Genomic DNA, 13,953 nt, shown 5'->3' with positions numbered 1-13,953 from the left:
AAGTACTGGACTTTCGCAGAAAGTTTTCTTCAAACTTCATTTCTTTCTTGTTTTTTCTATAGATACACTGCTTTTAAATGTGTTGCTGGTTTTGCTTTTCTGTTTCATACAGTGACTAAGTGTTTTTACATGCATTTTGAATGACAAACTGTCAACTTTGAACTTACACAGATCTTTCTTGAAAGCTGTTAACGGTTCTGGGAGTTTATAAAGAGTTGATGGCATGACAATTGTTTTTATTGAAAGCAATACCTCCCCTAATCAGATTTCTGTCTCTTAACTGTCTGTATGCTTGGTCTCTCAGTCTTGCATCAAAGAGAACTACTAGCGTAATGGCCAGTTTTATTTACTTTTATTTTTGCTACAGATTGATTTTCCAATCAGAATCAGAGAGAATATTCATTCAAAACAAACAGATATATATATATATATATATATACATATAATATATATTGATCTAATTAGGCCCAAGAAGCCAGACAGACTGTTTGGTAATTCGTTTTTGTTAGAAATACCCTATGAAATTCAATTTCCGTGTCATTTCAAAATCTTGTTTATTTACATGCCTGTAAGGTTATTGGAAAATGTATTAGTCTGCAGTATTGATCTAATTAACTCATTTTCTATTTGCAGAAAGCAGAGTAAACTCAACGGCAGTTGGGGTTCTTGTTGGCTTTGGAATCCTGTTCATTCTATTCACCATAGGCATTGTACAATTCTGCTGCAAGTACAAATGTAAAAAGTGTAAAAAATGCTGCAAGAAAAAAGGTGAGATAACAAAAGCATACATTCTCTATTCTCCTTTTGGTCATGAAGAATATAGCTGGTGTCTACAGCATCTCTGCTGCTTCCCCAATTAAAAAACGGACATTTAATCAAGTCTAACAGTCATTATAAGTCATTATACTAACCACTTTGAGTAACAAGGGCATTCAATTCATAACACAAATCATCTTTTTTTTGCATCACAAATTGTGTTTGTAGCAAAGACACACACAATACTGTGCAAAAACCTTGAGCCAATTCTCATTTCTTTATATTTTGCTTCCAAAGAGCCAGAATTTCCTGTAAATTTTTAAAGTTGTCTTCGGGGATAGTTCCCCAGGCTTTCTGAAAAACTTTCAAAGTTTTTCTTTGGACAATGTCTGCTTTTTAGCTCCAGTCCTTGTACCTTCCCATTTTCAGATTTTTGTTTGTTTGTTTGTTTTGTTTGTTAAGCCACTTCAAACTGAAGTAAATTAGATTGAGTAATTCAAGCATAAAAAAGGCAACTAACTCAAGGGATGAGCCAATGTTGTATGGAGACATAGCATAAATTTAGAATCTGAAAGTCACGTTCTTAAGAAATAGGAAACAACCCTTTGCTGGATTGTTTCCTGAGAGATGCATCTGGCTCTTCAGCTGATCAATCTACTGTTCACTGAAGTTTAATCAGAAATGGTGTCAGTGGAAAGGTGGCTTTCAAGTAGCCATTCTTAAGGAAGAGAAAAGGGGAGAAAAGGTTGAGGTATGCGGGACTGAAGATCAGTTGCAACAAGTTTTATGAAAAGTTTAACTTTACAAATATGAAATTTTTGGTTCTATTCAATGTCAGTACGTACAGGAGGTCAAGCGAGAGGTATTACACTGAGTGGCTACAATCATCTGTAAAACCGGGTGAAGGTTCTGTCTTGGTTTGGAGCAGCAGTTGTGTCGGAGATCTTGTTAAAATTGATGGAATTGCGAATGCAGAAAAGTATAGTGAAATTTTGATACGCCATCTAACAAGCATCTGATTGGCTTCCAAGAAAAAAAGTAGATCTTTGAATGCCCTTCAAGAACCTTCTTTAATACATCAAACAAAAGCGTGCTTAAAAGAAGTTATGCTATGTCATACCAGATATTAACTTTCAACATACTTTCAAGAACGAACTCGATTCTTGCCTTGTATACTGTGTATTAGATTCGGTAAATCGCTGCATATGGTTCCTTTTTTTCTAGCAATAAATAATGAAATCACGAGTTCCTCGGGTCATTTCCACAAAAGTGGAATGGACCCGCTTATTTTTCAGAAACACCTATTTCAACATGCACAAAAAATAAAAATAAAAGAAACTATCCACATGGTGTAATAATTTGACTGAAACAACTCTCTAAATATCTTTCTGAAACTGTCAAATGTGCGGTTAAATGCTTGACTGCATCACTGCCCAGAAGTAATGCTACAGCATGATGAATCCACCACACTATTGTGCTTTAGAAACCTTACTTATTATGTCTCCTTTTATTCTGTAGAGCCGTCAGTGAAAGACAAAGTGCTCACGTAAGTAGATTTTTTCAACAATGACCTTTCAATGTAGACCTTTCACATGCAATTTAAAAGTTTTATTTCCTCCTTTGCTTCATGATCACATGGGTGTTTTTTGATTTTATGCTTCACAGCAAAGTCGGCCTGAAGAAGGCTCCCCCTCCCTTCTCCATTAGCAGAAGCATAAAATAACATCTTGTCTGTGTTTCGATCATCACCTTGATGGAAGGCATTTAGTCGTTTGTCACGTTCCTACACACCACCTACCTTTTTTCAACACGTATGGCTCTGTTCCTGCTTGTTATTTGCTGCTTTATGTTGGTGTAAAAACCTGAGGAAAACCCAGAGTGAGGGGTTTGTTTACCATGTTACTTTTTGATTCCTTTTGATTATATTTGTATCATGCAACAACTTTATTCTATAGTTATGTTTAAGAAAATGCAAACTTTTTCTTGAAACAAGGAGAGGTGTTGCATTTTTTTCTGTATATGCAGAACTATGTTGCTGTTAATATCATGTGATTTTAAAAATATAAAATTATACATGTAAATAAATAAATATTTCCGTCCAATTTCGCACTGGCAGTTTTGTTATGTGTCAAGAGAAACTGACAAGATGTTGCGGTGTCCCGTGATACAGATTTGAGTATGCACACACACATGCACATGCACACACCAAATGGGAGAAAGCATATATACATTGTACTGCAGAGGAGATTTTTTTTTTTTGCACTGAAGGCAGAATATCAACAGCTCAACCACAGCAACAAAGCAGCTTTCTGGTAAGCTGCAGGTGACTTCCCTCCTAATGCACATAGCTGGTTCCTTTTTGATACTTGTGATAGTTGGTAAAGTCCTTATAGTCTCATTATTTTATTTCCCATAATGAAACTGAACCTTGTCTAACTCATGTATTGAAAAAACAATGACCTCTCTGAGGTGGGGGTGAATAAATGTCATCTTTTGAATTCAGTGAAAATGAGTCATATCTCACAGAAGACAAACGTTTTTCACAACCGAAATAGTTTTAGATGGTTTTTAACTCAAACTGTAAAAACAAACCTTCATATATGTACTACAACACAGTTACATTCTCTACTAACGCTCTAAAATAGAAAATATAATGTATTCACTTTTCAGTGCCCAAAATATTTCACTGACTGCACATAAATTTGCATGTGAAGATATTTGCAGTCACTGATCATTTGATATGCATGGATTACTGGACTGACAAAAATTAGCTATGAAACCTCGGGGTAATGCATAAACCTTTTGGTTATAAGACATTGAGGTCTTATATCTACACAACATCACACAGACATTTTTTTTTAAGACAAAGATGTTTCATGTAGTTTAACAACTCTCAAAAAATGAGTCAGCAAAGAGTAAATATAAGATTACATGCAAAACTATCTTTGCTAATAGTAATTCTGAAACAGTTCCAATAATCTGGTTAACATTTATTGTGTTTATGGCTAAATATCACCAAAAAATAGGTAAATAAGAGTTGTTCTTTTTTGCTTGGCTTCAGATTTAGATTTGCTGTTGTTTTATTGAAGGAATATTAGATTATCAGTACTGAACAGTTTTATTGTTAAGGATTTAGTATCTACAGCACATTTTCTATAGTAGTCAAGTCAAGTGACAGTGTTTCATTATTAAATGGAGAACAGTTCCATGTTTTTGTTATTTCAGTGGGAATTAAGCTGGCGATCATGTGAGGAAGGCTTTTCATTTTTTTGATGAAAAGATGAAAACTGAGACTCTTCTTTTAACGTGTTTTATTTCTGTGATGTCAATCTTTGCTGACAACATAAGATAAAGCATAAGTTGCACTATAGTTCTTGTGATACCTGCCATAACTTGTATATGCATGGGCTCTACTATTGTACAGTAACTTCTCAACAGAGAAGGATTTAATCTAGCAGTAACGGGAAAAACAAAGTGACATGTTTCTCATTGTTAAATAATGTTGGTGTAGGCATATTTTGAAATCATACAGAGGACAAAACCCAGTTTTGGAAGTTTTGTGTTGCATTTTAATCGTCTTAAAATTTGCCAAGTATTTTTCCAGTTTTGGTAATTGGTTGGTTGGTAATTTTTATTTCAACATGTGAACAGTTGTAATTGAACCTGGAGTTCCCCTTATGTTCAATTACCAACCCGGAGAACGCATAGACATTCAAAAGAAGTAAGGGAACAGCAGGAGCTCAACAAGAAACTTTTAGCCCAGGGATTCCCAACGTGTTAACGTTCTCTAATAATCATCAGTGTATATGTAAAAATATTATGATAAGTTGCATGAAACTGTCTTACTTCCCTGTATGCAGTTTATACACAGAATACTTGTCACAGGATTTCCCTGATGCTGTGTTTGGCATATGAAAATCTACCCATATTGACAATATTCATTCTGTTCTCGGGACTTTTTAGAAATGGGGTAAAGCCTGACAGAGGAAGTGTTTGTTTCTCAGTTTAGAAGCTTCAAAACCACTGACCTGGTTCCTGTACATAATTTGCATATGGAGATCCCTAGTAGCCTACAGGTTGTCTTATGTAATGGTTCTTTAAAGGAGGTATCATTTTGTTGTCTCAGGGTTTTCCTTGGGTTTTCTTTAGTCATGGTTTCTGAAAACAGCATGTCACCTGTGAAACTGGTTTCACTGACTTGTGTCTAAAAATAATCTTCGCTTACATCTAAATTGGGTAAAAAGTTTGCTGTTCAACAAAATACTTTGCAATGCCACATAAAGTTGCAGGTGACTGGATAATCCATAAGACTTATATTCAAATGACACGAGTTTGACTTTTTAACTTAGTTTAATAATTCTTTTCAAAAGAAAAGAATTATTTTCTTTTCACTCATTGTTTAGCTAGGTTTAGGCATTAAAGCTATCATTTTTGGTTCAAATAACCAAGATTTTTTTGGTGTTTAGGCTTAGAAAGGCTGTGTTAAATTCTTTTAACTAAAAGAACCATGTTAGAAGGTTTTTTTCTTAAATTTTTGGCTGAGGATGCATTGTTTTTAGGATCTTGGCAACATATGAAATTTACAGACTAGTCCAAGGACAAAGTTTTAATCATGAGGAGCACATGTATCAGCAAAGACATTAAATAAATAGACTAATAAATAGATTGAACAAAGAAGTAGCTGGTCTTATAAGCACGAACATGAAAATATTTTGCCATGTAAGAAAACATGAAATAGAATCAGACACAAAATGCTCTTTATATCAAAGTTTGCTTGTTAAGTAAGGTGAAACCACTTGTTATTGTAAAAAGTTTGTGGATTGATTAAGTATCCCGAAACTGCGTGAATTAAACACAGTGCTGAGAAATAAGAACACTCTCATGTGGGCAACTGCAATAAAGTTCATTGTTGGCGGCGATGAAATCACAAAATGTCCAAGAGCACATAACTGTCAAGCCATTTCTCTTCAGTGCTCCCCACACAGTTTCACTTCCGGCAGACAACACATTAGTCAGTTGTAAATAGACTCAGTGAAACAGGGTTAAAAAGGGTGTTTCTTAGAATCTTCTCAGTCTTTATAATCTCCCAAGACTCCTTCCAACAGTTACCAGTCAGCAGCTGTGTAATCTAACCTCTCTTTCCTTCCTACAGTATGTTCAGTAACTGCCTGTTAATCACTGGGTTTTATCCCCAGGTTTTCCACATGCCTTTTCAGTTTCTGGTACTGGAGTATTCTACCTCACTCTAGTGCTTCTGTTTCATTAAGTGTAGAAAATGTGAGTGTATTGCTCCAGTATTGCACTGTAACATGCTGTGGCAGGACTTTTTTCTTTTTAAATAAAGTGTTTTGTCACATCTCACAGTTTATCAGTCAATTGTCAGCTGTACATCGCAGAGAGAAAGGGACACATTGTTCATATTGAAGTCCTGCCCACACTTCACTAAGGGCAGTGGGGACAGAGAGGTCAGCAGAGGAAAATCCCTCAGTGGAAAGAAATTAGATTCTAAGTCATCCATCATGTGTGTGTCAGTTTGTTTCTCTCTAGAGTAACCTGGATGTGTAACATCTCCTTTGTAAGAGTCTATTAAATCAGACTGGCTTACAAGTAGTCCATTTTCAATAGACACTTTTCTATATTGTTTGATGACTTTGGCTCCATCGTGGCCTTGCTGATGACACCAAATGCACTGACCAGCTCCTGAACAGATACACGACTGAGGCCCAGCTCTGTAGCCCGTGACCACCTCGGCCAAAACCAAGTCTGGAAGTATCTGTTTAAATGTTTCCTCGTCATCAGAAGCTTGCATCTGCACATCTGAAGGACTCTGGCTGCGATAGTTACCTCCAGCAGCAGACTCTTTTAGAGGCCCACTGTCCTGCCCATCCAGATTCATGCAAGAAATCATCTGGCAGCCCAGACCCACCCCACTGTCCTCTCTTTTCTGAATGGAATCAGCCCTCTCATTCTCCAGTGGGTAATCTGTTTGGCTGCTAGTTGTGCTTTCAGGTCCTCCCATGCTTCCACAGCCACTGTCATCTTGTCTTGTTGGTGGATTCTCTTCATTGTTTGAGTTAGACTCCATACTGAGCCCACTATCCATGCTGGTCCTCCTCTCCTCTTCTTCATTGTCCTCTGTTACTGTAAGATGACTGATTGGGTCTTTCACACCATCTTTCATGTCTTTTCTGTATGGTGACAGAAACCATCCTTTGTCTGTAACCACCTCCACAGTCCCATCTTCAACATAGAGTGGAAGCCAGCCACTAGCAGGGGATTTCTAAGGTGAGTCAAAGAAAAAAGAAAATTAGGTTTGACTTATGAACCATAGGATTAGTGTAGATTTCGTTTCAAAATATTTTTTTTCTGTTTTCCAAATTGCTGACACTACAAGTGTGCATTGTCACAATTGTCTATAGTTTACTGTACTTACCAGTGCAGCAGGTGTTTTCTCTGGACGTTTCAGGTAACACAGCAGACAGGCTGCTATGATTGCAATGAATGCCAGCCCACCGACAAATGATAGGGATGATATGGCAATAATGTAATATTCTGAAAAGAGCAAAAGCACCAACGAATTTAACAAATGTGAGTGTCTTGCTGAAAAAAAAAACAAGGCTATAGATGAGCTTTTATCATACTAACAATGATACTTCATAAAGCTCAGTCCCATGTGGTAAATATGAATCTACCACACGCAGTGGACGATAGATGTTTTATTAAGATTTTTTTTTATGCTGAAAAATTTTCAATTGTTTGGCATTTAGCTGCCATTCCTGTTTTCAGGCCCTGTGTAAATGTGTTTTATAGTAGACATATTTAATAATCTTCTTAAATAATCTACCATTTTTTTCTTTACCTTGCTCTGGCAACAGCAGACACTGTTTATTGGAAACACTGCTGGTGGGGAGATTTCCATAGGTCTCTAACTTGACGCTGACACAGTACTCTTTACCCCAATGGAGAGAAGTGAAAGTAGTCTTCTGATCCTCTTCCCTATCATCCTTCAAGTATGCCGTGGTATTCTGTAGGACAAGAACATAGTTAGCTGTTTTTTTCTTTAAATAAGCTTTAAATAATAAAAGTAAGGGCAATTCATCATTATATTTTCCAGGCTTAAATTGTGAAGTTGTTGGAAAGGTATAAAAACCTTATTCCTTTAACCTAATCCTAACCTACCTTATTATCTTGTCCTTTCTCCTCCAGGTAGATGGTGTAGATTAAACCATAAGGAAAAATCTTCTTCAGAATGGGTTTTGGGTGAACAGAGACGGTTACAGTGCTGGATGTAGCCCACAATGTGAAGGAGGGAGGTTGCAGTTTACCTATGATCAGACAAAGGAAAGAAAATAATCTTATTATGTGTCTGAATGATTAATTACAGCATTTAAATGTAAAAATAACACAACAAATTGAAAATCAGTACTTACTTTCATTCAGGAGAAATTTCTTACGAACCCAAATAGACTCATCACCTCCTGCTACCAGCTGAACTCTGGCCTTGTAGCCAGAATCAAAATCAGTTATAAAACTGCTAAGGCTGCAGTAGGTATCATTAATCTGCGTGCAACTTGCTACCATGGCCCATTCATCTTGGTTCCTAAGGACAGAAAACAGTCAACAAAATAAAAATGTGAATTTAAAAAAAGGTTTAGTAACTCTTAGTTGAAAAACAATTAGCATCAAATGCTTGAAAAACAAACTGAAGACAAAAACAAAATTAAGTCACAGAGTATAAAAATAATAGGTTTGGGGAAATTTAATAAAAATTTAATTAAAACATTTAATAAAAAAAATAAGTTCAAGGAAGTTCAGAGATCCACATATTGTGAGTCTGTAAAAGGATTCTTACTGATATGTAAGTTAAACTTACTTTGCCATTTCCACTTTGTAGTAATAGTTAGAAGGTGCATCCTCAGGTGTGTCCCAATGTAGTATTACCTCCCCATCCAAAATTTTCACCATCACGTTGGCAGGGCCAGGAATGCCCTCTGCTCCTGATATAGAAAAAAAGAGGTTAAGATGTACATTAATTGTTACAATAATGGAAGTTTAAAAAAAAATAAAATATATACACACATATTTTTTTCAAATATGAAATTTCAAATTCCTGTATATGGGGAATGAGCTATAAAGTCAATGGTAATGTAAAACCCTGTTAACATATCCCGAAAGTGTTACTGCCAGATTTTTACGTGTGAAACTTCTGGTTAAGAACAGAAGAAAAAAAGCTGACAAGCTTTGATTTATGGGATCTCCAACTGAGTGACTCTATGGGTTTTTTGTAAAGGGAACAGAAATTCCACTCTTGCTGTTCAGCTCATTTACTGGTATGACTGTATGAGGCTTCATATGATAACGGAAATAATACAAATATTATAAATGACCATGAAGGAAAATATAGTACCTTCTAAACACTTTTTAAACCGTTGTTTAAGTAAATGATCAACTGTGAGTTTTTTCTGTAACTGGACATACTAGTTAAGACTACAAATTGAGCATAAGAAAAGCTTTTAATTACCTGACACAAGGCTCATGTAGATCATTAAGAAGACAAAACCCGGCAATTTGGCTTTGATATCCATTTCAAGTATCTGGAAATACACCATTTGTCAGAATCTGTTCAGTAGTCGCCAACAGAGTCCCTTATTCCAGTCATCAGCGACAGAAACATCCAGCCTCCACATCGGCTCTGTGTAACTGTACAGAAGAGCTAAACTAAACTGTCGATTAATATTAACAAGGAGGAAGCAGCTGTTTTCTGCTGATACTGTGCTGCCTACACATCTGCGGTACGAAGAAGAGGTCCCTTGTTTTTTGAAAATGACTTTATTTACATAGTTCTCACCAAGTACCTTCGTCGCTCGCCTAACTCCCCTCCCTCTCAGATGATGAGTTTCCTGTTGTGACTATATCCGTGACGTTGCTGCTAGTTTCATCTCTCGCTTGCTCTTGCCTTTCTCAACAAGAGGGCCCTTTTCTTCCTCTTTTGTTTTTTCTTTTCCCCTTTCCATCCTCTCACCGGGCTCATAATGTAATTAGTGTTGAGCACTATCAGAAAAAAACACAGTTGGAGTGTGTGTACACCAGAGATGAGAAGAGGAAGCTTTCAGGAATTCCCCTTTCACTTTTTTTCCCCTAAAATGTAGGCAGTAGTTACTATCAAAGACTCATTCTGGTGTTTATCAGTTCACTTTGTATACTCTTTTGTTTATGTATTTTCTGTTTTTCCACTGACAAATATAAAATTTAAACTCAGGAAACTCATCTTATCACCGGTTTCCTCTTCTAGGTTTTGTCTACCTTTTCCTGTGACACTTTGTTCAGCACGACCTCCTTTGTGGTTTGATGCATTGCATATGTTGTTTCTTTTTTTTTCTTTTTGCACTTAACCATGGCTGAAGATAGAAGAACAGAGACAACTAAAACTGCACGTTAATTATAGACGCAATTTGGATGAATGTGCTTACTTTACAGTATCAAAACTTAAAGGAATCAAAAATAAAGGTCTTGAAAGTCAGATCGCACTTGATGATAAGAATAAATCATGAGCTTGTGTGGATAACAGGCATATGGTTTTTATTATGCATTATGCCATATTAATATGTCGCCAGCATGCGAGTTATTATGTGCGATTAGGCAGAAATATTTTTCTATGTTCTTTAAAAACTTACATTATCCAACATGAGGGATGCAAGGCAACCTATATCTTTAAATATTACATGAATAAAGTATATACTTTTATCTACAGTACGTGTGCAAGAAACCACAGTGACTATCAGGCCTTATCTCTACACCTCATCCTACACAAAATTTCAGTAGTTCAGTTCATTACTCCTGTTTTGCAGATTAACAAAGAAAGCAGACGGCGTAATGTGTGTTATGGGTAGATATATCGATTTCTGGTTAAGAAATGACTCATAAAAATACCCCTTGTTAAACCGTTAACAATCACTTATTCCTGCACAATTCTCAGATTTTTCATCGTGTCCATCATTGTCTCTGCTGCATATCAAGGCTTAAGAGTGTCACATACAAATTACTTTTCTTCCTCTGTCTGCTGGATTCTGCTTGTGCGTTACTGTAAATGTGTAAAGGGTGTTGATTTACTGTTTAACACAAGTTCCCTAAAACAAATAGGACATAGTCTGTTGAACCTGCAATGTCATCTAGCTTTCCTCATCTTTTTAAACCGTTTCAGGCTTTACCCAGTTTTTCCACCAAGAGAACGAGTCTGGTGCCCATGGCAGTACCACACTCTTTCTTTTATTGTGATTGCATGTGACTTATGCTTAGTCCACTGAAACTGTATCATTAAGAGGATTGGTTAGATCTCTATATAAATTATACTGAAGAGAAATACACTGGGATGTTGATTTATTCAAGGAGCTTTTATCTGGCTATACTTTAGTAAAGAGTGCCTTCCTTTTCTGAGAAGTAGGTTTCTCTTAAAGTTAGCCATATATACCCCCATGATTTCTCACCTCCTCCTCTCATGTGATTTCTTTTTAGTTTTAGTTCCCAGTAAATGCAAACAGGGTCTCTGCAAAGCACACCACATCTCTATTTGATAATGTCAGGTGGACAGAGAGCCGCTGACTAAATGTGAGCTGCGGGGGGAGGGAGTCTTTTTTAAAAGGTCACAAGATCAGCTGCTGTTGTTCAGAACAGGGACTTTCTTGCAAGTCACTTTTTAAGGTATGAGTGCCCTTTAGCTTCATGCACAATAAGATCACCCTCTAGTGGTGTGAAAAGGCGCATCATAACAGTGAATATGCTCTCTAGTGTGTATCACAGACTCAGTGTATCATTAATATCAACCATGAATAAACCACTAATGAGCAGACAAATTAATATGCTGAATATCAGGTCTTATAATATAGATCTACATTACAAAACCTGGATTATAGTTCAGCACATTTCGTTTGGGGGTCATTATCTTTTATGCATCAGTTTTACAGTCATACAGAGTCACAACAAAGGAAATGTGGGGGAAGATAACAGGCGGATGACGTGTCACAAATCATCTAGATTCAGATGTAAAACTGTGTTTACAGTTTGCGAATGTCCTACATTCATGTTTCCAGAATGTTGATTCTGTTCATCTGGATTTTGCATTCAGAGTCTGAAGAAGTCACCTGGATGAGTCATGAAACATTTCTGACACTGTAAATCTAATATCCAGATGAACAGAATCAGCTTCCCGGGATTCCCTTACCTGGATGACTGAGGATATGTGAAGACATTCGTGTTTACAGTTTGTCAAATAAGTATCATGCAACATGCTCAACAACAGTTCAGCACAGATGAGCAACAGAGATGCAAAGAGGATGCAGGAATAGCATCCACTACACTAAATTACAGATGGGTGAAAAAATTAAAGCAAGAACTAAGACAACGTTGGTATTAACATTGTGTTATACCACTATGTGCTGCCATAACAACTTCACTGTGAGTTGGTATTGACGCTATGAGCCTCTGGAGCTCTATTGGTGAAAAGAAGCTGGTTTTTTTGCATAAAAGATATTGCATTGGGAGGGTAATGAAGAGCACAAAAGTTCAAAAGAAGCAAACACTGCAACAAAATGCCACCCAAAGCAAATACTGAGGATGATCATCCTCGTGGGCCTTTCAGATTTTCAAGAGTCTCAATGGTTTGGCATCATCTTATTCGACTGACTTTTGCATGGCTGCATTTCCAGCTCCTCCTCAATATTCCTAGATCAAACTTTAAAAGCAGAGGTGATAGATCCTTTTCATTTGTGGCTCCTAACTGAAAGAACAGCCAATCTTTTCACATAAAAGCCACCCACTCCCTTAGTCGTTTCTAAACACTGTTTAAAATCTACTTATCTTTGCTTGCTTATAGTTCTAGTCCAGCAGGGTACACTAGTTTTTATTATGAAAGCGCAGACTTATGTGTGTTTTTCATTTCATGATTTTAGTGTATATTTATTCTGGATTTATGGATATTTATACATAGCATATATCTGCCATAGAAATAAACTCTGACTTGACTTGACTTATACATTTTGCAATGGTCAAAGTGAAACAGCAACGGAAATTTTGTTTTAGTTTCAAATTAAAGGGGGGAAAGAACAGCTGAAGAAATGTGTGGTTGCAAGAGGAAGTAGAGATCATATGTAAAGTGAATCTGGCAGGTGCAAATCGGCTCCAGAAATATCCAGGAGCCACATCTGTGCAGAAAGGCACCAACTTCATGAGAAAAATGCTTTCTCGCACATCCAAAATTACTTGTAATACCATGATTTGGTTCCTTGTGTTTTTTCCACCGGTGTATAATTTTGCTTAATCCCTTAAAACCCAAACAATGAAGTAATTTCCAGAAAATTCAAATTGGTAGCACTTTATAATGTCAAATTATTAAATACTGTTAAGATATTAGTAAATTACTAACACATACTTAATTCATCATTTATTTAGCAATACTCCTTATTATGACATTTATAAATACAGAGATATTATTATGACTATGATTAGATTATGATTATTACTAGCAGTAGCAATGATAGCTGTACATAGTAACAGATATATTTATAAATATAACATAAATACAGATAAAAACAGATCTATATTTATGAATGACAGACTAATTCAACATAAATGATGATTTAAGCACTTGCTAATACCATAATAATACTTTACTACTAATGCTTAATAGTGTGAGATCAATATAAAATGCTACCTTCTTTCTTTTTTGAAAGTGGAATGTTAATTTAACCTTCAGAAAAAATGAATTCAATATGAATTTGCATATTTTTATTTTAATTTGTATCATGTTTCCATTTTTTGCAATCTATTTCTTTAAAATATATTGTTCAATTTATCTCCCAAAGTTGATTCTGTTCATCTGGACGTAGCGTTTTCAGTGGGAGAAACGTTTCGTCACTCATCCAAGTGACTTCTTCAGTCTCGGCTGACTGCAGGTTTCCCCAATCTTATAAACAGTACATTTGCATAATGACTGAAACCAGCCCACTGAAGGAACAATGGGCTGGGAGGTCATCATGATTATGCAAATTCTCATGACCATTGATCAATGGTCAATTTATTTTGGTTTTTAAGAAGTGCTGTGCAATACTGCAAATTCTGGTATCAACCTGATACCAAGTAAATACGGGACCAGTATTGCCAATAGCGATACATAGGGGAGAGCAGTGTGTTATAATTTATGAG

The 13,953-nt window shown here is 36.2% G+C and overlaps 1 protein-coding gene across 1 annotated transcript; it reads right to left on the bottom strand.

Annotated features, from left to right (window-relative positions):
- Positions 1-5,347: 5,347 nt before the first annotated feature.
- Positions 5,348-9,620, bottom strand: il10ra (interleukin 10 receptor, alpha). Its single transcript, XM_031732850.2, has 7 exons — positions 9,278-9,620; positions 8,630-8,753; positions 8,187-8,356; positions 7,936-8,081; positions 7,616-7,781; positions 7,190-7,308; positions 5,348-7,036 (listed from the first exon to the last, which is right to left on the bottom strand). The coding sequence occupies exons 1-7, from the start codon at positions 9,363-9,365 to the stop codon at positions 6,125-6,127; spliced, it is 1,725 nt and encodes a 574-aa protein (XP_031588710.1). The 5' UTR covers positions 9,366-9,620; the 3' UTR covers positions 5,348-6,124.
- Between the last annotated feature and the right edge of the window lie 4,333 nt (positions 9,621-13,953).

Source organism: Oreochromis aureus, linkage group 14 (assembly GCF_013358895.1).
Source record: "Oreochromis aureus strain Israel breed Guangdong linkage group 14, ZZ_aureus, whole genome shotgun sequence".
NCBI classification, from domain to species: domain Eukaryota; kingdom Metazoa; phylum Chordata; class Actinopteri; order Cichliformes; family Cichlidae; genus Oreochromis; species Oreochromis aureus.
Note: the sequence above shows the minus strand (reverse complement) of the source record. Positions and strands in the feature narration are given on the sequence as shown.